The following is a 25,483-nucleotide window of genomic DNA, read 5'->3' as shown; positions in this document are numbered from 1 at the left end:
CTACACTCAGACCACCTCAGAAACAACAGAACCCTGTACCCCATGGGTTAGCAACCCCATGGGAGTGGCTGGCACCCTATGTACACTACACCACCACTCACTCTGGGCCACCACAGCGCCCTCCAAGTGCACTTATGGGGCTGCTGAAACCTCCATTATACCTTCTGGGAAAACCCTTAAAGATGAGTAAAATTCAACTATTCACCAAAAACCAGCCCTTTGCCCAATCCCTCTGCAATCTGGGTAGTAGCCTCCACCCATTAGGCACTACCACCTCACTACACTCTTCCACCCCAGATCCCACTTTATGCCCCAAATCTGCCTCAAAAACACTAAAGCTTCAACAATCCACCAAAACTAGCCCTTTGCCCAATCCCTCTGCAATTTGGGTGGTAGCTTCCACCCATTAGGCACTACCACCTCACCACACTCTTCCACCCCAGATCCCACTTTATGCCCCAAATCTTCCTCAAAGACACTAAACCTTCAACTATTCACCAAAAACTAGCCCTTTGCCCAATCCCTCTGCAATTAGAGAGCCAGCGTGGTGTAGTGGTTAGAGTGCTGGACTAGGACCAGGGAGACCAGAGTTCAAATCCCCATTCAGCCATGAAACTAGCTGGGTGACTCTGGGCCAGTCACTTCTCTCTCAGCCTAACCTACTTCACAGGGTTGTTGTGAAAGAGAAACTCAAGTATGTAGTACACCGCTCTGGGCTCCTTGGAGGAAAAGCAGGATATAAATGTAATAATAATAATAATAATAATTTGGGTGGTAGCTTCCACCCATTAGGCGCTACCACCTCACCACACTCTTCCACCCCAGATCCCACTTTATACCCCAAATCTGCCTCAAAGACACTAAACCTTCAACAATTCTCCAAAAACCAGCCCTTTGCCCAATCCCTCTGCAATTTGGGTGGTAGCCTCTACCCATTAGGCACTTAATTTAAACTGAGTAGTACCTCAATGCCTTGCGGGTTGGAGTGGGGTGTAATTGGCACATGGCAGTTGACAATTGGCACTGTCTAAAAGACAGTCAAAATGAATAGAAGAAATGAAGGTGTGTAATGAATCCTCATAAGGATTCATTGAGTGAACGTTATTATACACCAAAGAATCCAAACACTTGAAAAATAGTGACCACACATTTTGTTCCATAACTCCACTTCTATAAGGGCTAGAGCTTAGCTTTTTTTTTTAAATGAAAGCTGGGAATCTGGGGAAATTAATAGGACAGATCCAAAACCCAAATCGATTCTAATCGAATCAGCCGCGATTCGGATCCGAATTGAATTTGGGGTGATTCGGATGGGTCAGATTCGGATCCAAATTGAATCAGGGCTGTTTCGATTCGGTTACAAATCGAAACACAGAAAATCCGAATTGCACACCCCTACTAAAGATCTATGCTCAGGCAATATGTGCGGCAAAGAGGCAGTTCTTTTCCGTCCGTATTGCCTCTGCGAGTTCACATCCAGAGGAGTTGTTCAGAGTTGGGAGGGGACTAGTATCTGCTCCCCCTCCCTTGAACCAGAATTTGGAGTCATCAGTTACCCGCTGTGATGTGTTTAAAGATGTGTTCGCAGATAAAATCTCTCGGATTTGGGCTAACTTAGATGGAGATTCCACAATTAATTTGATGTCTGAGCTGGAGGTGCCCAACTATTCCTCTTATGTAATTCAACTGGATCGGTTTCAGTTCGTGACTCCTTTTCCATTTTAAAATTTTATTGGTTTTTACAATATCTTAACAATCCAATTGTTAAGTATGGTGTCCATCAAGGCTCCATACTTTCTCCAGTGCTTTTTAACATCTACATGAAACCGCGGGGAGAGATCATCAGGGGATTTGGCGCAGGGTGTTACCTGAATGCTGATGACACCCACATCTACTTCTCCATGTCAATTTCTTCAGGAACTGGCACATCCTCCCTAAATGCCTGCCTGGAAGCAGTAATGGGCTGGATGAGGGAGAATAAACTGAAGCTGAATCCAGATAAGACGGAGGTACTTATTGTGTGGGGTCGGAACTCTAGAGATGATTTTGATCTACCTGTTCTAGATGGGGTCACACTTCCCCAAAAGGAACAGGTCCGCAGTCTGGGAGTACTTCTGGATTCACACCTCTCTCTGGTTTCTAAGGTTGAGGCGATGGCCAAGGGTGCTTTCTATCAGCTCCGGCTGATACGCCAGCTGTGCCCTCCAGACTTGACTTCTGTAATGCGCTCTACGTGGGGCTGCCTTTGTACGTAGTCTGGAAACTTCAGTTGGTTCAGAATGCGGTAGCCAAGTTAGTCTCTGGGTCATCTCAGAGAGACCATGTTACTCCTTTACTGATGGAGCTACACTGGCTGCCAATAGGTTACTGGACAAAATACAAAGTACTAGCTATAACTTACAAAGCCCTAAACAGCTTAGGCCCTGGGTATATAGGAGAGCATCTTCTTCACTACAAGCCCCACCGCCCAGTGAGGTCATCTGAGGAGGTCCATCTCCAGTTACTGCCAACTCATTTGGTAGCTACACAGAGACGGGCCTTCTCGGTCACTGCCCCGAGATTGTGGAATGTGCTCCCTGCTGAGATACGATCCTCCCCATCTCTGGCAATTTTCAAAAAACACCTTAAAACCCATCTTTTCACCCAAGCTTTTTCAGCTTCCTATAAAATTTTTGGGTTTTCATCTCTGGTTTACTTTTAAATTGTTTTTAAGTTTTTTGTATATGTTTTTAAATGGTTTTATATTATTGTTAACCGCCCAGAGACGAAAGTTTGGGGCAGTGTACAAATTTGAATAAATGAATGAATGATGTTCACAAGCGTTAGGCTCACACGCTCCTCCCTCCTGTTAGTGTACAGGGTTGCTAAATTCCATGATTAGCCTGCAATACCCAAGAATTGGCATCTATCTCCAGATGAAGACTACCAAAAGCAACCCTGAAGATTTAAATGGCTTGACAGGAAAACCAGGAAAAGCTTCAGTCAGAGGGGGCAACCCCATTTACACGTGAGGGAAAGAAGCTTTCAACTTCCAGTCCTGGTTTAGAACAAACAGATTCATTGTGATATCCAAACTGTGTCTCCTATCACAGCTTGTTCATAAACATGAACATATGAAGCAAGGTACCTTATACCGAGTCAGACTATTGGTCCATCAAGCTCACTACAGTGACTGGCAGTGGCTTCTCCAAGGTTTCAGGCAAGAGCATCTCCCAGCCCTACCTGGATATGCCAGGGATTGAACCTGGGACCTTCTACATGCAAAGCAGATTTTCTACCACTGAGCCATGGACTCACCAAGCCAGGATTTGCAGGGTTGGGACATCATGGCAAATCCTGGTTTCTTCTAACCATAACAAGAAGTTGAAATTCTCCTCCCCTTGAATTCAAGATGGAGAAGGGAGCACACAAGCCTGAGGCTACTGAACATTGCACAGAATGTCATTAAATAATGGTTCTGCATGATGTTTGAACAAGGCCTTTATCTCCCCGAAATGGACCATAATGTCAGAACCACAGTTTGCAGCACAGGCAGGTGTGTTTGTGTGAGGGGAGAAAAGTGAGACATGTAATCCACCAACACTCTTCATAGTAAAGTTCAGAATCTTTATATCTGTCTGTGTGAGAGACAGGAAATTACTCTCTAATCTACACCAAGAGTCTGCAGGCCATATTTTGATTCCTATGCACATAAGATAAACTGACGTCACCAATTTAATATTGGCTGATATGTCAAAGAAGCAGCCAGATTGGTCTCTGGGGAAACATGGAGAGACCATATTATGCCTGTTTTGAAACAGTTGCATTGGCTGCCGATATGTTTCCGGGCAAAATACAAAGTGCTGGTTATTACCTTTAAAGCCCTGAATGGCTTAGTCCAGGTTAATTTAGAGAGCGCCTTCTTCTGCATGATCCCTACCGCACATTAAGGTCATCTGAGGAGGTCCATCTTCAGTTACCACTGGTTAATCTGGTGGTGAATCAGAGGTAGGCCTTCACTGTTGCTGCTACTGGGCTGTGGAATGCTCTCCCAGCAGAAATCCGTAACTTGAATTCATTATTGGCCTTCAGGAGAGCCCTCAAAACCAATCTGTTTGGCCTGGCCTTCCAGGGTTTTTTAATTGTTGTAAATGATTTTAACTTGCTGTAGCCTGGTTTTCCAGGGTTTTTAAACTGTTCTGAATGTTTTAACTGTTAATTCTTTTATGGTGTTTTATAATCTCTGTTTTTAACTGTTAACTGATTTTGTTTCGCTTTTAATTGTAAACCACCCTGAGCCATTTTTGGAAAGGCGGTATAGGAATCAAATAAATAAATAAATACCCATATTCCCCCTTGTTATCCATTTGTAGCCATCCTAAATTTCCAGCTTTAGACTCACCCTCTCGATTACTTGGTGTCTTTGGAGGTGTTGCAAATAGATTAAAGGATTTTTATTATTTGGATAAGCCAACTGATTCAGAACCAATTCGGGAGAATTTTATGAATAAGCTTTACTCTTGGTTAAATTTTCTTCAGTTTCAGTCCTTTATTTTACATCCTGATATAGTTAAGCAGGCTAATAGGAATTTTACTACATTTGAGGAATTAATATTAAAGGCTTCAGGAGTTTCTAAGGGATTTATTTCTAGATTATACGAGATTCTAATAATGCAAACATCTGATCCATTAATTGGCCTTAAGTTGGCCTGGGAAAATGACCTACAACAAACTATTAGTGACTCACAATGGAATGGAATACTGAAATGGAAGCCAGTATTCTCTGCCTCTTCCCAAATTAGAGAGAACTTTGTTAAGCTCTTTCACAGGTTGTATATGACCCTTTCTAGATTATCCCACATCAATAAGAGTTTGTCGCCGCTATGGTGGAATGGCTGTGGAAATAAGGGAACATACTTACATCTATGGTGGTCTTGTCCCAGTATTTTCTGCTTTTGGACAGAGGTATTTTTAGAAATGGGTAAAAATACACAACAGAGGTTAGATGAGAGACCAGAGTTGGCTCTATTAAATGTATTTTCGGGGGTTAATTTGGCATTATTGTCTAAGGATCTTATAGTTTTTATGTTAACTGTGGCTAGATTATCCATTGCACAATACTGGAAGCATAAAATAATGTTTCTGACACCTTGGTATCAGTCTATGTGGCATATTGCCATATTTGACCCATATTATTCATCTTCGAGCGGGTCAAGCTAATTCTAATTATTTTTTCATGATGTGGTCAGATTTTATTATGTTCACAAATCAAGGTAATTTTAGTCATTCTCTTCCATCTAATTATTTACATATCTGGAAAGATGGTTAATGAACGCCATTATGTATCAGTTTTACTATTCATGTTTATGTATTGTCTAATTAATTAATTAATTAATTAGAGAAAGACTCTTTCTGCCAGGTGATGTGACAATAAGCGATGTTATAATTTATGCATGAGACCAGAACTTGGTTTTATTTTATAGAGGTGGCTCTATAGCAATTCCACTGAGATAATAAAACTCTATGCTTCAGCACTGATTAGAAATGTAAATGCCGACTCTGTTGTACTGGTGCCATTATTGGCAACATAACTAAGAAGTAGAGACTTTCAGATATTTACAAACATGGTTTTATTTCCTGCACCAATTCTTTATTCACGTACACATGCATCATACACTGTTTACATACACTGGCTGACAGCCACACTAATGCGACACTAGTGCAAGCAGGTTGCAATAGTGCATGGATGTTGTACTAGCTAGTTCTCCTAAGTTACACTCATTCTGATAGAACTACATTGGCTGCCAATCTGTATCCTGGATCCAATTCAAAGTGCTGGTTTTGACCTGTAAAGCCTTTAACAGTTTGGGCCCTTGATACCTGAGGGACTGCCTGCAGAATTGGTGTTGTAAGCATGACTTGACCCCTTAGCTAAGCAGGGTCCACCCTGGTTGCATATGAATGGGAGACTTGATATGTGAGCACTGTAAGATATTCCCCTCAGGGGATGGAGCCACTCTGGGAAGAGCAGAAGGTTCCAAGTTCCCTCCCTGGAATCTCCAAGATAGGGCTGAGAGAGATTCCTGCCTGCAACCTTGGAGAAGCCACTGCCAGTCTGTGAAGACAATACTGAGCTAGATGGACCTATGGTCTGACTCAGTATATGGCAGCTTCCAATGTTCCTATGTTCTTCCCAAGGGTTTCTGCCTGCTTGACAAGGTCATCGGGAGGGGGCTCTACTCCACATGCCGACAATGGGGGAGGCTCAGCTTTCGTGCATGTGGGATGGGGCCTTCTCAGTTATTGTCCCCCAGACTTTGGAATGCTCTCCCGATGGGCATCTGCTCCTCCGTCTCAGTTTTTAGAAAGCAAGAAAAATCTTGACTTTTTACCCAAGCTTTTATATCAGTATTGATTTTGTTGCTGCTGCTCTGTTTTTATGGTCCTATTGTGTGTGTTTTTTAAAACTTTTAATTAGATTTGTATTTTTATATTCCAATTTAATATTTTTATTGTGTAACTGTTTTATAGTCTTATATTGCCTTAGAGGTTTTGTAAACCACCTTGAGATGGTTTAATGAAAGGTGGTAGGGATGTGCTCGAAATGCAATTCGACGTCCGAATCGCAGGCACATCCCTTTAAAACCAAGGGCTTACAGAGCCACTTTAACACAGAGGAGAGCAGGTCCATACCTGCTCCTCCTCTGTCACCAGTTCCAGAATGGTGGCGCTCCCCACCAGCTATAACTGCGCATTGGCGGGGCATCTCCAAGCTGCCCCTGCACAACGCTGGTTTTAAAGGGATGCGCCCGTGACTTGGATGCCAAATCGTGTTTCGCGCACATCCCTAAAAGGCAGTATAAAAATTTAACAATAAATATATAAAAATAAATAAGTTGAGAGTTTGCGTTCCAGACTAGTTTTGCACCAGTGCAACGCGCTTGAACTGTGCTGCACCTCCTGCTTAAAGACCTCTTCCTTCTCACATAAATGTCGCAGGGAATGATGCAAAGCTATCTGCCCTCCTTTGCGCAGGTTCAACACTTGCACAAACAGACTGAGGGCGCAAGAGATGATGCAACCTTGAGCATCTGCTCAGCTACGTGACCTTCTCACGCAGGTGCATCTTGGTTTGTTGCACTAGTGTAGCATTAGTCTGGACATCAGCCACTGCTCTCAGATCCCACAAACACACATTCAAACATGCAACAGCTAATCGCTGCTGTGATGGTGCCACTTCCTCATTTCTCTGCTTCCCTTCTGACCAACGGGATGCAGCCATTTCCGCCCCTAAGCACTTCATGCTGACTGACAAACTCTTTAACAATCAGAATGTCCATGAGCATTCTATGATAAAAGATGATGATGACTATTTATATAACAAAGAATATGTATATACCACTTTTCAACAAGAGTTCCCAAAGTGGTTTACATACACACACAATATGTGTGTGTGTGTGTGTGTGTGTGTGTGTGTGTGTGTGTGTGTGTGTGTGTGTGTATAACTAGCTGACCTGGCGCAGAGCGTCTGTGCCCCTAATCCTCCCCGTCTCTTCTCCCCGCTTTCAGCCCCAGTCCGTTCTCCACCTCCTAGTCTGCTTTCCCTTCCCTCCCCACCCACTGGCCTGGCCGCTGCCTGCCGCTTTTCTTCCCTGCCTGCAGGCCGGACCAGTGCTTTCCCTCCCTGGCTGGCAAGGCGGGCGCTTTCCAGCCTAGCGGCGGTGCTTTCCCTCGCCGCCCACCAGTAACGGCGTATCCCTAGCTATCTGGCAGCCACTCACGAACTCTCGCGAGAGCTGCCACACACGGGATTAGCCATGGGTATGCCTTAAAGAATTCAGTATCTAGATGGTTCCTTGTCCCCAAAGGGCTCACAATCTAAAAAAGAAACATAAGACAGACACCAAGAACAGTCACTGGAGGGATGCTGTGTTGGGGATGGATTGGGCCAGTTGTTCTGCCCCTGCTAAATAAAGAGAATCACCACTTTTTAAAATGTGCCTCTTTTAAAGAGCAGCACAGTCAATGGCTGATGTAGAAACACATTTAAGAAAGTGAAGCCAGTGTAGGTAGCTGTGATCTATAACAGGGGCAAAATTGTAGCTGGGGATGGTGGGAGTTGTAGTTTATCAACAACTGGAATATCACAGGTTGGGAACTCTTGATTTACAAGCTTCTTTAATGTCATTGCTGTACAACCACAGGAGTTGCAAAGTTTCAAATACTGTAATCCTGCATTTATCTCAGGATTACTGGGTTTTTTCCTACATTCCTCTATCTTTTTGGCAAAATGTCAGCTGAAATCCAGCACAAAGTTCTGTGCGCACTGTAACATAACAAGCACACAGTTGCGCAAATGCGCTCTTGCACAAATATAACAGTTGTGGAAATGTAGTTGTGCAATGGTTTGGCCATTGAAAATAATGGCCATACTGTAGCTCAAATGTGTTTGTGCAAATTTGCATCTGTGCAAGAGCACGCTTGTGCAACTGCATGCATGTTACATTGTAACACACACACACACAAAACTTTGTGCAGCTAGCTATTTTTCTGCAAAGCTACATCTGCTGTATTTTAACCTGAAACCATATTCCATATCTCTACAATTAGGGTAAGCCCTCTAACAGCTCATCCATACTGCGGCATTCAAATCACTATTATGAAATGTAGCTATTTTAGTTGTTCTTTCTCATTATTGCTACTGTCGCTTTGCAAAACAAACAAACAAACAAACAAACCCAAAAGAGTCTGAGCCACAACTGAAGCTTCAGTGCACTATACTATGACAAAACCAAGATTTCCTTGGCACTAACAGATTCAGACACAAACACTGGACAAATAATTCAAAAAGATAAAAAGGCTATCCGTGTGCATCAGCTGACAATTTCAAATAACTGCGAGGAATGTTGATGTCTCACTTTAATGAATGCAGCAGAATTTATGCTTCTTTGGCTTCTGTACTCTGCTGTGCCACTATGGATAACTCAGAGGAAAAAGAGACAGATACTTTTCAATCCTAACACTACTGCCAAAAGGACACACTGTGCCAGCTGCTTACTCTTCTCTTCTGCCTGTGTAGGACTTAAAAGCTGAGTGAGACTAGTCACAGCATAGCAGGGAAGTCCTTATTTCCACTGCAGCTTTTCAACTCCTCTCTCTTCCTTCTCTCTCTTGAGAAGAATGGAAGCATCTATGGCAGGGGTTCTCAAACATGGGTCCCAAGAGTTTACAACTCCCATCATCATCACCCCCAACAGCCAAATGGTTGGAGATTATGGGAACTGTAGTTCAAGAACATCTAGGAATCCAAGGCTCTCAAACTTGAGAAACCCTATGAAACTTCTATGCACCAGTGGAAGTATGAAAACTATTGATTTAGTGACAATTATTCTCAGTCTCCAGCATTCCATCGACTCAAACTTCTCTTTGTCCAAACCAAATGTAAGGGCTTGACAAACCCCAGGTGCTAGGGAGCCATGGTGCCTAGAAACTTAGCCGCAGTGCCTAGATTAGGATATTCAGAGACAGAGTTATTAAATAAAATATTTATTTCTCCCAGACATCCCTGTTTCTGTTCTAAGTGTGTTACTTAAAGGGGATAAAGAAAAGCTCATTTAAAGCCCTGAACGGCTTAGGTTCAGGTTACTGTAGAGAGCGCCTTCTTCTGCATGATAACGCACTGCATGTTAAGGTCAACTGAGGAGGTCCGTCTCCAGTTGCCACCGGTTAGTCTGGTGGCGACTCAAAGGCGGGCCTTCTCTGTAGCTCGTCTTGGGCTATGGAATGCACTCCCTGCAGAAATCCGTAATCTGAATTCATTATTGGCCTTTAGGAGAACCCTCAAAACCCGGCCTTCCAGGTTTTTAAATTGTTCTAAATGTTTTTAATCTGCTGTAACCCGGGTTTCCAAGGTTTTTAAACTGTGTTGGATGTTTTAATTGTTAATTGTTTTATGGTGTTTTATAGTCTGTTTTAACCGTTAATTGATTTTAATTGTTTTGTTTTAATGTAAACCGCCTTGAGCCATTTTTGGAAGGGTGGTATAGAAATCAAATAAATAAATAAATAAATAAATAAATTTATGCGGGCCCCCAACCACCAACAATGTCCATCACTAAGTTTAGTAATTTTGTCCACTAACTGCCTCCTAAATTTTTGGGCTGTCTCCTAGATCCAAAGAAAGTTTGCCAAAGTCTGAGTTATACTGTATTCCCAGCTGGTCCAGATGAGTGGATCTGGACAGTTATGTTACATTACATCTTTATTACATGACCATTAGTCCATACAAAAAAAAGTTACAAGAACTGAAAACAAAATAGGTCATTCACACAATCAAAAAGTGTGTTCTACCTGGGTTTGGGAACTGTGTGTGTTCCCAATTTCTGGTTGTGTGGAAGCAAGGTAAGAGGAAAACCTGGGTAGAAGTGATTGTGTGGAAGCAAGGTAGGAGGAAAAGCTACCCAGGTTTTTAATCTTACCTTGCTTCCACACAACCAAAAATGTGGAGCACACACAGCTCCAAAACCCAGGTAGAACACAGTTTTTGATTGTGTGAATGACCTCAAATTAAACATCAGTAAATATAAAACAGTTAAAATAATTACAAATTAATTATCAGTGTCAGGTAGCCAGCATTTTTGGTCTGGCTCCTAGATCAAAGAAAATTTGCCAAGGCCCGAGTTAGATTGCATCCCCAATGAGTCCAGATAAGTGGATCTGGAGTGGTTAACCAACACTGACCACTGCTCAATGATCAGTAGCTGCCTATTTTCATTTATTACATTTTTCACCTATTCCTCCTCCAGGAGGTCTAGGGCAGCATTTTTTTGTCCCCCCCAGATTTTATTCTCACAACAGCCCTATGAGGTAGTCACAGTTGAGAGGTGCCAAAGGGCCAGCCTCCCCCGGTCTTAGGGCAACACTCTAATCACGACACCATGCTGATTCAGGAAGAATCCAGGCAAAACAGCCACCCGTGTCCACTCAGGCATGCACCCTCCTGTTCACATGTAGGGGGAGGAGATGCAAAGATTCCTTTTGCCATTTCCAACATACTTCAATTTTCCATGCTGTCCAAACTTGACCAATCCAATCCAAATAACAGAAAAATCAGACACGTCAGAACTGGGAACATACACCCAGGACTCAGATCCTTCTCAGGAAATCCTGGGAACTGTACTTCTATGAGAAGGAAGGGGGAGGCATTAGGCAGGCATTCCTAGCAGGACATTCTCACCAAACATTCTCAGCAAACCATGTTCCAGGATATCCAGGGGGCAAACAGGAAACAGAGGCAGAGTGGAAACTGGATTAGCAGCAAGAGACAACTGCTGTGAAGGCCTAGTGCAAAGAAAAGGCCGGATGCAACTAGCAAAGCAATCTTCAACCCCATTCCCACAGCTATCCTTTTGCTCCGCACCAGGGAGGGATTCCCAACTTTGGTCCCCCAAGATGTCATTGGACTACAACTCCCATCATCCAGTGTAGCCTTCAGAACCATTCTCACAGTTGCCCTCTTGCTCTACAACAGGGGTTCTCCAACCTTGCGTCCCCAGATATTGTGTGACTACAACTCTCATCTTCTGCAGCCACAATGGCTTTTGGTGGGGTATGATGGGATTTGTAGTCCCACACTGGCTGGGGACCAAAGGTGGGGGAACCCCTGTTCTACAGTGCCGGGACTGGTTTAAACCTACAGTCAGCCCTGAGCTGTTCAGCCAATGAGAAATGGCAAAACACTTCAGAGGGAGGCGGGCTGGGTTCGGAGCATGGGTTAAAGGCGGCTGCTTCAAAGACGGCGGATGCAGAGCAGACTGCAAAAGGGAGGCCCACGTGGGAAGAATCATGATCATGCAATGGGAGGCAGGAGAGGCAGTGATCTTGTTGCTCTGCTGGTGGGTGCCCCAGTAATTGACTGCCTCACCTCACCTCATAAAGGACCATCCTTGGGGTGGGCAAGATGGGCTGAGTGGCGTGCATAGCAATCTCTCCCCATCAATGCATGATGCTGATGCTACATTCTGGCATAAGATGTAGAACAGCACCAGTGTAATCCCCACCCAAAGGCCACTGCAGCTGAGGATGATGGGAGTTGTAGTCAACAACTTCTGGGAATCCCTATTACAGGGAACACTGCCTGGCACCATTTGGGAGAGAGACACTCTTTACTTAGCTGTGTTGCTGGGGGGGGGGGCTGTTACTTTTGTGGTAGAGTATACTGAAGACTTTCTCAAATGGTCCCAAGTGTTAACTGCATTTATTGTTGTAACTGCCATAAGTTGTCCTGACAGGTTTCCCTTATAAACCTTTTACATAAATACAGAAAGAAAAGAAAGAAAAGAAAGAATCTGGTCACCACCTGACATCTGAATTCATGGACTTCTAACAGCAAAGGTGCCAGATTCCATAGTGGACAAGACTGTTTGCACAGTAAAGAGAGGTCCAGCAGACATCATTTCTTCTGCCCATGTAGAAGTGGGACAGGAGAAGTGGCACCTGCTGAAATTCTCCCTTCTATGAAAAGGCTGAGAGCACATGATTCCACCCTCTCATTACTCTCCCATAGAGAATCAGGCTGTTGAGATGCTCCCAACTTACCTACTGAAAGCAACAGCAGAAGAGCCCCTGCAGAGAGTCCGTGAGCTCAGGCTCCACAGGACAGAGCAGGGGTGGAGAAAAGTGCCGCCGTTTGCAGCCTGAGTTGGGTGAGTGAGCAACATCACCAGGGCAAGGCCATTCAGTAAGGTCTCATGAAAATCTGACCCAGAAGCAGCAGGAACGCTGATGCTGCTGGCAATGATTTGAACCAGGAGGCTAGTCAGAGGGCTAAGGAGGAGTCTGGAAATGGGGCTGACGGCTTCTCCTCGAAGATAGGAAGGAACCATGAAAAGTCATCCAAGGGGAGAAAAGAAGAGTACAGGTGGACCTCATTTTCTGCGGGGGTTCCATTCCTGTATATTACTGCGGATAACGAAACTGTGGATAATGAGTCATTGAGTCTATGGGAATATCGGGGTTAGGTTCCTAGACTCAAAAAACAACAACCAAAAAGCCACAAAAACGGGCCACATAAAATGACCTACCATACTCCGTGGGTCTCTTGGCGTTCAGTAAATGCCCCAAATTGCAGATTTTTTTCAAACACAATTTCTTTTTCTGAACTGAGCTACAAAATGGCTCCCATGGACAAAATGGCTTTTGGAAATGACCTCTGCGGTCACTTCCGGCCCTCTAGGAACCACGGATACATGAGTTTTAACCCTTTCGTATCCACAGATAATGAAACCAGGTGTCAATTAGACACCCGTGAATAGGAGAAACTATGGAAATAGAATCTGTGTATAACGAGGTTCTCCTGTATACAAATATACGTATATAAAAACGGTATATAAATATTCATCATATATTCATCAAAGTGTGGGGTTTAAAACTCCTTCCTTCTCCTCTCCCAGTCCAAGGCCAGCAAAGGGAGGGACAAAGGTTAGATTGGGTCAACTAAATTCTATATAGCACTGATCTTGGGTAGACTTCTAGTTAGAATATCCTAAAGGAGTAAGGAGAGCCATACTACCACAGCAAATATCCAGAAAAACTGCTGGACTTCACCAACTTGCACTTGGGGGAGTTTTAAGAATCTTAATGTGCAATGAAACACAGGTTCATACTAATCAGATGCCAGAATCATATAGAAATGGTACAAAATCAAGGAGTTCCCCCCCCCATCAAGGGGTAATGCAAAGAGAGGTGGGCCTTATTAAGATTATATACTTACATACCTGTATGTATATGTGCTACTCATTTTGAGGATCAGAGGTACCAGTAAGAAAAATATATAACATCTCCATGACTGATTAATAGAGATTTCTGTGTGACAAAATGATGCAGTTCAAATTTAATGTATTATTGATTTTTATATGTATCACCTACAAAGCTTGTATAAAAGGTGCTTATGTAAGTCATGGCGACTGACTGATTGACTGGAGGGTCTAGGTTTCAAAAAAAAGAAAAGGGGGGGGGGCTCTTTTCACATAATTACATTTGTCTCAAAACGTGCCCTGTTTCAATTACACAAGCTCGTTTAGCCCCCTGGATTCTGGCACACAGCAGCCTGCAGCAGGAGATTCTGATTTTGCAATCTGGACAGCTGACGGATCTTGAGGGGAGAAGCAAAAAGTTAAGCCAAGCAACATCAACAACAAAAGGTAGAACCTGCCAAGTTTCGAGCAGAGGAAAAGGACAGCATTTTCTCTGTGCTTCCAGCACTCGGGTTATCAATGACTCCCTTCAAGACCTATGAGCAAAGCATAAGTCTCAAAAGGATGTGTGCAATGAGGTCTTTATTACTGCAGCTGTCTGAACTGGAGGACGGCTGTCCTATTTACTAGGGGTACATTCCTACACATCATTAGGCTGCTCAAATCCCATTTCAAGACGTAAACACTCAGCCAAGATGTAAACAGCCTAGCAGTACAATTTCAGCCGATTACGTCTGGGGGTCTGTCTGCACAGGGATCCCTGGTCACCACCTATTAGTACCAAGGTCACCCCACATGGCAAGTCAGAAGCAGAGAGCTGGCAACGTCGAGTCAGCCTGCACCCAGCGGATGTCGAGTTCACAGTCACATCAGAGGCGATGCCAAATTGCTAACAAAATGAGGCTGTTTAGAAGGGCCTTCGTTTGCACACCTACAGTCATTAGACTCTGCAAACCCTCTTCCCCGTCAGCACATTAAAAGAAGAATGAAATCCTGCTATAAATGAACAAGCTGGATTTTATGGTTAGCAAGCTCAACAGCGCTGATCACTTAAATGTGTCGGGAAAGACTCAGATCCCTTACCACAACAAATAACAGGGACTGTTGTCAATAGGTCAGCTACTATAGTTATCATGACTTCAATTCAATTTGGAAGATAATCCATTGGGGGGGGCTGGGGAAGGCAGTTTGAAAAAGGAAGGTTATGGTGTGTAAACAAATGATGGGATGTTTGAAAATAGTTAAGACAGATAGACAGACAGACAGACAGATGCACACAAAATGCTCAAACACATGTATTCTGATCAGTGACAGTGCACTGATTCATGTACCATGTGAGCTAATTCCCACAAGTGAAGGTTTGGGTTTTTCATGTCTCTTGGGCCTAAAATATTGGCACCATGCTGGAATAGATTTATACCTAAGTAACCTGTTTGGAAAGAGAGCCACAGGCGTACAATTGTAAGTCAGTGGTTCAGTTCAGACAAAATAAAGAACAAGCCATGGTTTGCCATTACATGCATAAGCCACAGCAAGCCTCAGACTCCAACACTCTTCCCTCCCCTTCCTCTCGCTTTCATCCTTAAGAAGGGCAAATGTAAAACTCCCCATCACCGTTTGAAGCAGGCTATGGTTTCCTATTTTGTCCAAACAGAAGGAACTGTGGTTTATGCAAAAGATAGTTAGTTAATAAACCAGGATATCAAGCCAAGAATGAACTGCGGTTGGATATCCTGCTTTGTTAACTAACTGTGGTTTGAACTAACCATGGTTTCCTGTATTTGGATGAACCAGGAAACTGTGTTTTGTTACAAATCAGAACGGGAAACATTTTTTCCTCTCGTGTGTGAAGGAGGGAGGGAGGGGAAGGAGGGTGGGCAGTGTGTGTCTAAAGCTCACACATGCAACAAACAACCACAATTCATCATTATGTTTGAATTGGGTCAGTGTGGTATATGGCTTGAGTGTAACACTTGGCAAAGGGAAAGCTGGGTTCAAATCGCCACACAGCCATGAAGCTTACTGGGCAACCTTGGACCAATCACTATCTCAGTCTAACTTACCTTACAAGATTGTTGTGAGGATAAAATTGAGGGGGAAGCCACATACAACACTCTGAGCTCATCAACAAAAGGATGGGGGTAAGAATGCAATTAATCATACAATGATTTCCTAAGATTTTTTGCTGCAATTTTCATTTATTACATGCAAATGTCCCCAACGTACATGAAAAGAAACGAACTTTTTATGAAGTATAGACAGTCCTCAGCCAAAATTCTGCAAGCTGAATGTAACTTACAAACCACACAAGCTCTTTTATCATAGTTAAAACATTAAGTAGAAGACATTAAGTAAAACATATTGATCCGAAATCAAAGAGGGAATCTTCAACAGCAACAAGGAGACAGATGGAAAGAAACACAGAAATGGTTAAAGATGAAGGATTCAAACTATTAGTAGAATGTTTAGAACACCAAAACACATCCTCCATTTGATTAAAAGCATCTTTTAAGCAATTAAAGCTCTGTAGACTACAGACAGAATGTCACAGATCACCTCATCCCACAGCCTGCAACAGCAAGATTTTCTAGATTTAATCACTCTCATAAAATCGGATGGCAAATCCACAACTTCACCAGGCACCTCACATGACAGTTCAAATATTAAGAAACATTTCCGACAGCCAACACAAGTCTGTTTCCCATTATTTCTTGTGCTGCCGTCAGTGGTCTTTGTATACAATTGAACTCCGTCTTCTTTATAGTACCCTTTTAGACACTTGGAATCTGCATGCAGATCCTCACATAGGCAGCAAGGCTAACAATATTGACTGGAAAGTAAATACCACTGACAGGCATTCACTTGCCAGCTCGCCAGAGGTGAGAGCCCCCCACACTCTGGTGAGTGTTATATAGATCTCCTCCCCAGAGATCCAAATTCTAGTGCCATTTTTGTAAGTAACAGAAATCCCTTTTGAACAGGAGGAGAGCGTTCCTGCTGCTTCTTACTCTCTTTATATTCCAGTGCAAATGAAAAAAGACCTGCTTCTCACCTGTGTGCCAGAAAGGACTGGGCAGGGGCGGGGTGGGGGGGGAGAGTGGGGGGTTGGTGGCAAACACAATCCAAAATCTTTCCAGGTTTGGGGTTTTTTTTAGAAGCAACGGCTTTGTGGGACATCTCTGGTCTATCAGAGACAATCTCTGATCAAGAGAAGCATGCAAATCTAGACGATAACATTTCAGAAAGGGTAGCTGTGTTAGATCTGGGCAAAACAAACCCAAAGGTCCTGTGGATCCGACAAACACACAGAACAGCAGCAAACACAACTCTTAGGCAGGGATCTGTTCCATTCAAGCGCAAAATGGTAGGTGAGGTGCAGGCTAAAAGGCTAAGGGGCATGCAAGTGGGGTTTGCACGTAAGCTCTCCCTAAGCTTTCCATGCCCACAAGAGCTTTTCTCCCACCTAACCTCGCTTCCAATAGCAAAGCCTGTCTGGGAGTTGGATTGTAGTGGGTAAGGACTGCAGGAGTGGTGGGAAGAGACAGGAAGGGTAAGGATTAGCACCACCACCTGAAAACCCTGTTGGATTTTTAAACTGCACCATCGACCTCTCCCTGCCCCTACATTTACATGCAAAAGGTCTGCCAGTGTCAAGAGTGTTGCCAGCTCTGGAGACCAACAAGTTTATCTGTCGGCCTCAGAAACTAACAAGTTATCGTGGCGCACGCTTTGCTATTCACCTGCCTAGTTTAGCTAATGCAGTAAGTGGCTAGGGGAGCGAAATGCAACCAAAGTGAGAACTGAAGATTATTGCAAGGAACAACTAACTTTAAGGCACAGAGTCCTATCATCAAGCATCTCAGATCCTCAAGCACTTCAGATACATCTTTGCTATACTCCAAGGCACAGCAAATAACCTGAACATGAGCATGGATCATGACCAGAAATCAGCTGCTTGTTGTTGACTGATTGATTGACTGACAACTCTCACCAAAATCAAGGACCGGACTACACAGGATGTTTAAAGCATCGTTAGTCTGGATGAGCTTGATCTTTCCTTCGTGAAAGCACTTGAATCAGAGTAGCACTGGTGGGAGTGGTTTTCTGGGATAAACAGGAGCCAGGTCAGGCTCTCAAGCATCAGGACCATGGTAGAAGTGGTGCTAAAGTCCCACCCCTTCCACCACCACCACCCTCTGGCCCTGCAATCCTGATCCTCCAGGATTTTGCTCTGAGGATTATTTACTAAGGAAAAACTAAGCCTATCATGGGAAATGACACTTTAGGCCGGACAACTGTGGGAGCCGTTAGACAAGGGAACAACCTGCCTTGTCAGTGGTGGGTTCTCCTTCATTGTTGCTTTTCAACCAGAGGCTGGCTGGCCACATGCACTGAGCAGGGGGGTGGCCTAGAAGACCTCCCAAAATCCCTCCCAATGCTATAATTCCATGACTTTAAATGTCATGTGTAGGAACTGATTCCATACAGTTCTTCACCCGCACGCCACCCTACCAGCCTTATCCAGGGCTGCAGACCGCCCCCGCCCCCACGCCCCCGGCTGCATTTTACTGAACTTCCCCTGCCAAAAGGAATCACCCATATCCAGGGGTGTAGCTAGGGGAGAGGGGGCCTGTGGTCATCCCTCTCTCTGGAGGCCCTCCAGAATGTAGGAGATAATGAAGAAAATATGGAGGGATGGAGCTGGAGGGCCCTCAGGAGCTGGGGGCCCGTGTTCTTTGAACCCTTTCGCTCAATTATAGCTACGCCCCTGCCCATATCTCCCTCCCCAAAATGTATTTCCTTTCCATCTTCCTTCGGGGATGCAGCCTTTCACACATGCAGAAGGTCCCAGGTTTAATCCCCAAGATCTCCAGGTAGGGCTGGGAAAGACTCCTGCCTGGTCCCTTGGAGAGCTGCTGCCAGTCAGTGTAGACAATACGGAGCCAGACTGACCAATGGTCAGATTCAGTATAAAGCAACTTCGCATGTTCCTCCCCTCAAAAAATTCAAGTCTGGAGCTGTTCCTCAAGCTTTCCCTCCCTCTGTACCCTGCTCCTGTCTCCAGCAAGTATCTCAAAACCCTAATGCTGCAGTATTCACATGAGCAGGCTGCCAGGCACCCTGGGATACACATGGGTGTGTCTGCAACACCTGCCCTCTCAAGCACCAAGAGTTTACTCAAGCAAGAACTTCAGCAGCCAGGGACTTCACTTCTCGACCATCTCTACACCCGAGCTGAGCGATGTATGCAATTCAGAAGCGATGGAATTGAAAAGCGGCTCCTGCTTGGGAGCGGAGAACGTAGGAAGCTGCCACCTACTGAGTCAGACCACTGTTCCACTGGGTTCAGTGCTGTCTACTCTGACTGGCAGCGGCTCTCCAGCCCTGACTGAACCTGGGACCATCTGCATGCCAAGCAGATGTGCTCCCGCTGAGCTACAGCTCAGGGTGGGTGCACCCTAAGCAAGGAATGCACTGTAAGGGATGAGCAGCTGGCCAAGGGAGGGAGGGGAGCAAATCAAGGCGTTACCTGAATGAAGCCCCAGATGGGGTGGAGGGCCCAGTGCAACAGCAAGGAAGGCCAGCAGCAATGGAGGAGCAGCAAGACTTCTCTGATGAGCATTACTCCTCTGGGCGCAGCGGGGACTCCTTCTCCACGCAACCTGGGTAACTGGAGGGAGAGAGAGGGAGAGAGCGAGCAATCGGACAGGAGTGCCACTGGACCCCACCCCATCCCCAGCACGCACACTGCAGCCTCCTCTCCTCGCCTCTCTTCTCCCTCCTCTTCTCAGGAGCCGGGAGCCCCCAGGAGAAGAGGGGAAGAAGGTGGCCAAGCAGCCTGCCTGTCTCTCCTGAAAAGCCCTGGACGGAGAAAAGGGGGGGGGGGCGGGGGAAGAAGTGCTCACAAGTAGGAGGAGGGAGAAAAACACAAAGAGCAGCCCTGGTCTACCTCACAGGGTTGTTGTGAGGATCAAAGTAGAAAACCATGCCCGGTGCTCTGAGGGAAAGCGGGATAGAAAGCAATTAAGGCCTTATAGGAACACTGCAAACTGTCTTTCAGCAAGTCAGACCCTTGGTCCATCTAGCTCAGTATTGTCTACACACCGAGCAGCAGCAGCTTCTCCGAGATTTCAGGCAGGGGTCCTTCCCAGCCCTACCTGGAGATGCCAGGGATTGAACCCGGGACCTTCAGCATGCCAAGCAGATGTTCTACCCCTGTGCTACCGCCCGATACCCTCTTCTTGTTCTCCGAAAACCCCTCGTTGCAATATGAAAACTCGATACAAGAGAAGTATAGCCGTCCTCCCAACCTGAAACTCTGTATTGTACAAGTCCTCTCCCCGCCACCCACAACCTCATGCAACTGTATATCAGAGCCACACAGAAGCATTCCTGGGAAGACCCTCCAGTCGTGAGGGGAGTGAGCTGGGAGAGTTGGCGCCGATGCTGCATGGCGCTGATCAGGCGCCGTTCAGAGCAGACCGAACCCAGTTTACTGCTGCCGCGGTTGCTGCAACAGCGGCTGCGGCTTGAGATGGTTTGTTGTTGTTTTTTAAGGGGGGGAGGCGGGAACCAGTCCTCAAGAAGAAATATATTTTATTTTTCTTACCCTTGGGGGCGGAAGGGGCCGCGTCTGAGAGGAAAGAGGCCGTTGCTGGTGCTTCCCTTTACATGCTGGAGCGGAGCTGCTGGGGGCAGCTGGGAAAAAGTTTGCAGCAATCTCTGTAGCAAAGCTGGCGGTTCCAACCTGGCCGATGCGCCCGAAGTTCCCCTCTCAGCGCCGCCGGGGGAGTCCGCTCATCGGGGGAGGGGAAAACTCCTCGCTCGGGAGAAGAGGCTTCCCCTCCGGCCAGACGCGTGGGGGCGTAAAGGCAATCCTCTCGTGGGGATCCCAGGATCGGAGCCGGAGGGAGGGCTCAAGCGGGAAACGCGGAGAGGGGGGTGCTCTTGGGGAGCTGCACCAATGGATCAACCTGCACAGAGGGCCCCTGTCTGGACAGGGCGCCAAGCCTGGCCCAAGCGGATATTCCTGCAAGTCCGATCTCCCTCGCCTCGGATCGCCTTCCCCTCTCCGCAGCAACACCACCACACAGAGAAGCAGTAGCAGCAGCCTTCGGAAACAGCCCACCCACCCCCCTTTAAAAAAAAAAAAAAGTGCCAAGCAAGGTGCCTCAGGATGGAAACGCAACTCCGCCCCCAGCCGCGAATCTCTCCAAAAGGAGAGGGCGAGCGGAAAGTGCCTCCGGCGGCCCCGCGGAAAGCGGCTCTCTGCCTCCTGTAAGTAGTCGGATTGTTTGCCAGCGTCTGCCGGGCTTGCTTGCACAGCTCGCGGGTGTAGCAGATCCTCAGCTGTCCATCATCCTGCAGAGCGCCAAAGCAGCAGCGGGGGAAAGAAGAACGCTGGGGAGGGAAGTAGTGGAACTCATCATGGGGTAGCGAGTAGAAAGGAGGAGGAGGAGGGATGATGATGATGATGATGATGATGGAGGAGAAGGACGACGACAATACGGCTGGAGAGGAGTAGGAGCGCTACACCGGGGTGGGGGGCGGGGGTGCAAAGAGCCTGTGAGCCAAGCCAGAGGCTTCTCGGCTCTCCCCTGTGCTTGCTGCTGTTTCTGCAGTGATTTTTTCATCCCCATCCCGCGAGTTCCTTGAGGATCTGGCACTTGGCTCCGGGGGTCGCGTTTAGTTTTGTTTTTGTTTCTTCCCTCAGGCACAGAAGGTGGCCAGCTCTGGCTGAAGCTATGCCTGGAGATACCTCGCCCAACAATATCAAGCCATTAAAATAACCAGGAGTGATATCACCGGGAAATTGAGGCCGATCGTAGCGGGCTGGCACCCTACATGTGTTTGGCATGGGGAAGGGGAGTGGGAACAGCCCAGAGGGAAAGTGGAAAACCCACTCCCGGCGTGCTCGAGGCGAAATCGGAGTGAGTGTTGGGGCCACCTTACTAGCCAACAATCCCATGTGGCTGCCAGGACAGCAAAGCAAAGGATTGCCGCACAGAAGGGCAGAATCCGGTATCACCAGAATTGTGTAGCGGGGTCAGACTGAGGGGCACCTTCTAGTCCAGCACGCAGGAGGCAGCAGGCATATTTATTTGTTTGTTTTGTTTTTGCATTTATATCCGACTCTTCCTCCAAGGAGCCCAGAGGTTATGTACGTGGTTATGTCTCTCCTCACCACAACCCTGTAAGGTAGGTTAGGCTGAGAGAGATCAGTGATTGGCCCAGAGTCACCCAGGGAGTTTTATGGCTCAATGGGGATTTGAACTCTGGTCTCCCCAGTCCTAGTCCAACCATGATGCCGTGTGTGTGTGTGTGTGTGTGTGTGTGTGTATTACACACACACACACACCACTTTGCAACAACAACAAAAAGTTAGTCTGAATAGCAAAAGAAAAAGAAGAAAATGGTTCTGTGTTGGCCTCTCCCCAAAAAGCCTCATAACAATCTAAAAAGAAACACAAGGGAGACACACCAGCAACAACCACTGGAGGGATGCCGTGTGCTGGGGTTGAATAGGGACAGCTGATCTTCCCCTCCCATATATAAAAAGAGTAAGCAGTTTAGAAGAGGCCTCTTTGTCCATTTAGCAAGAGAAATGGTCTTCCCTGGTTTAATTTTTTAATTTTTTTTTATTTTGCCTATTATCTAGTATTTGAGAGTTATAATGCTTCTGTCCATAAGAAGTTGCATTTATTTATTGTTTGTTTATTGCCTTGCTTGTAGTGGCTTACAGACTAAATCACTCATTGAGATTAAAGGGGGCAGTTAGTTGACTACCTTGCCCCATTCATTTCAGTGGGACTATTCATGAATCATTTAGTCTGGATATCGGCCAGTATTTCTATCCTGCCTTTCAGGTTAAACTTTCAAGGCAGCTTATAAAATTAATAAAATTAACAACAATGGGCCTCATCTAAGTACCATTTATAACTTAAGTCCCATTCATTTTAATGGTGCTTAGTCATGACAATCTGGATACTGTCTACTGTTGCTGATTTTCTTAATAAAAAATAATTACTAGCCCAAATAAAGATACAGTGACAATAAAGTACAGAGACAGCAATATTAAAACACACACACACATATAGCCAGCAAAACAGCACACTAAAAAGCCTGGGGATATTCCTCAAGTACCAAGATGTCTACAGACAACCATGGCTAATATGTGTAGGAACAGAGGCAGCTGCCATATACCGAGTCAGACCATTGGTCCATCTAGCGCAGTATTGTCTACACAGACTGGCAGTGGCTTCTCCAAGGTTGCAGGCAGGAGTCTCTCTCAGCCCTATCTTGGAGATGCCAGGGAGGGAACTTGGAACCTTCTGCATGCAACTATGCAGATGCTCTTCCCAGAACAGCTCCATCCCCTAAGGGGAATCTCTTCCAATGCTCACATGTAGTCTCCCATTCAAATGCAACCAGGGTGGACCCTGCTTAGCAAAGGGGACAATTCATGCTTGCTACCACAAGACCAGCTCACCTCCCGGACTACAGTGTTTAATGGACTACAGTGTTGGTCACACAGAGACCTGAGTTCAAACACCTGCTCATAAGGCTAGCTGGGTGGTTGTGGGTAAGTTGTTCTCAAGACCCCCTGTGAAAAGGGGATCATAATGCCCTACCTCATAGGGTTGTTGTGAAGCCAAGTGAGATTAACATTATAAACAAAGAATGTCTTGCTCCAAGTGCCGTAGGAATGCTAAATAGCCAAACAGAGTTGTGGGAAGCAAAATCTAGACTTTATTATAAAGAACACCCACCCTCTTCTTGTGTCTCATGTGGGTACACAGATCCCAGCAGCACAAGTCAGGGCAGTACTACTGCTACAAATATATGCTACTTCGTGAATATAATCAATCTGAGCCACAACAGTAACTTTAAATGCAGCTTTTGGGTAAGAGCTCATGTGGTATAATGGCTAGGAATGTGAGCTAATAAGCCTTCAGTTCAGAACATAGGTATTGTCTTCACAGACTGGCAGTGGCTTCTCCAAGGTTGCAAGCAGGAATCTCTCCCAGCCCTATCTTGGAGAAGCCAGGGAGGGAACTTGGAACCTTCTGCTCTTCCCAGAGCGGCTTCATCCCCTGAGGGGAATATCTTGCAGTGCTCACACTTCTAGTCTCCCATTCAGATGCAACTAGGGTGGACCCTGCTTAGCTAAGGGGACAAGTCATGCTTGCTGCCACAAGACCAGCTCTCCTCTCCTAGACCAGCTCTCCTCTCTTAAAGCCCACAGCACCCGGTATTTCCAGGCAGTCTCCCATCCAAGTACTAACCAGGCCTGAACATACTTCGCTTCTGAGATCAGACGAGATCGGGTGTGTTCAGGGTAGTGTGGCTGTAGACCTCACCCCACTCATGAATTTGCTACATAGCCTTATGTGATCCATTGTCCCAGCATCACACCCCCTCCTCCTTTGCAAGATGGGGATCCTAATACTGCCTTACTTCACAGAGCTGTTTAAGGATTCCTGAGGGGAAGTACACTTGAAGCTGCAAGGGTCTTTCACATCTCATACTCATGGATCCTTTTAGCCTGGGGGTGCTGCTGGGGGTTGAACCTGGGTTCTAGACCAATCAAATACTCTGCCACTGAGCCATTAAACATGCACTAAAGACATGCTAGGTATTTTTATCAACCAACCCCAGGACCTGTTAAGATCATCTAGGGAGGGCCTGTTGTGGTTGTCACCGGCTAGGTTGGTGGTGACTAGAAATTGGGCCTTTTCTAGAGTTACCCCAGGACTCTGGAACATGCTTCCTAATGAAATTAGAGTTTCCCTTTCTCTGAATGTTTTAAAGAAGGACCTGGTGCATCAGAGAAATGCTTGACTAGCAAGCAGAAGGTTGCTGGTTCGAATCCCTGCTGCTACTATATCGGGCAGCAGCGATAAGGGAAGATGCTGAAAGGCATCATCAAGGAGGCAATGATAAACCCCTCCTGTATTCTACCAAAGAAAACCACAGGGCTCTGTAGGTGCCAGGAGTCGAAATCGGCCTGAGAGCACACCTTACCTTTAAAGACATACATGTTTCGTCAAGCTTTTAGTTTATAGTTTTAAAGCTTCGGTTTTAGAGTTTTTATTGTATTTTAAATTGTTTTAATTATGTTAATGTTTTAATGGTTATATACTGTGAAGTGCCCAGGGACATTTTTGTATGGGGCAGTATATAAATATACTAAATAAATACAATAAATACATCAAGAACAAGTTTCCCGCCTCTGGAATTCTCTCGCTGGATGGGTCACTGTGGCTGACATCCTGGCTCACGCTGCACTCGTACAATGAACAAACTTGCACTAGTGCAAGAAGATTGTGTAGCTGCGTGAAATCACAGAAAATTTCAAAATAGTGCTATTGCCCAAAAGATCCCTTTCAAACACATGGGGCATAGGTTGTGCACCTTGTTACACAAATACAAACATGCTTGGGGGCATTAATGGCGGTACTTGAAGGGCTTCTAGGGGGGACTCAGAGCCCTCCTGCTCCACTGCTGTATAGCTGCACTATTCGTTGCCCATCTGAAAATCACCAGCTTGACCTCTGCATCTTCAGCTATATGTCCAGTGCAGAAGAGGCTGAAGACCCTCCTCCTCCGCTCCTGATTGGCTGGATACATGCTGAAGCTCAGCGTACACCTCCCATCACCCTGACTGTCAGGTTTCAGAAGATTAGCACTGAGTATTCACACTGAAATAAACCAAGTAAATTTGTCCCATACATTTCAATAAGGCTGCT

General features: G+C 45.7%; 1 protein-coding gene, 1 long non-coding RNA gene and 1 pseudogene across 6 annotated transcripts in view; 1 reads left to right on the top strand and 2 right to left on the bottom strand.

Annotated features, from left to right (window-relative positions):
- The window catches only part of PRIMA1 (proline rich membrane anchor 1), an 87,404-nt gene extending 66,194 nt beyond the window's left edge, over positions 1–21,210 (bottom strand). For 3 of the 5 annotated variants that reach the window (XR_008308012.1, XR_008308018.1, XM_053253084.1), the window contains exon 1: positions 19,264–20,059. Coding sequence is in view for 3 of the 5 variants with exons in the window: in XM_053253084.1 (XP_053109059.1) it covers positions 19,264–19,467 (204 nt within the window). In the remaining 2 variants the exon portion in view is untranslated. Of the gene's footprint in view, positions 1–19,263; positions 20,060–20,343 lie in introns of those variants that run through there. The other 2 variants (XM_053253090.1, XM_053253102.1) reach the window with 2 other exon arrangements.
- Positions 20,864–24,955, top strand: LOC128326391 (uncharacterized). The gene is made up of 2 exons (XR_008308028.1): positions 20,864–21,011; positions 21,448–24,955. It is a non-coding gene; the product is annotated as an uncharacterized LOC128326391 (long non-coding RNA).
- Positions 23,971–24,089, bottom strand: LOC128341328 (uncharacterized; annotated as a pseudogene).
- Positions 24,956–25,483: the final 528 nt, after the last annotated feature.

This window comes from Hemicordylus capensis, chromosome 1 (genome assembly GCF_027244095.1).
Source record: "Hemicordylus capensis ecotype Gifberg chromosome 1, rHemCap1.1.pri, whole genome shotgun sequence".
Taxonomy (NCBI): domain Eukaryota; kingdom Metazoa; phylum Chordata; class Lepidosauria; order Squamata; family Cordylidae; genus Hemicordylus; species Hemicordylus capensis.
Note: the sequence above shows the minus strand (reverse complement) of the source record. Positions and strands in the feature narration are given on the sequence as shown.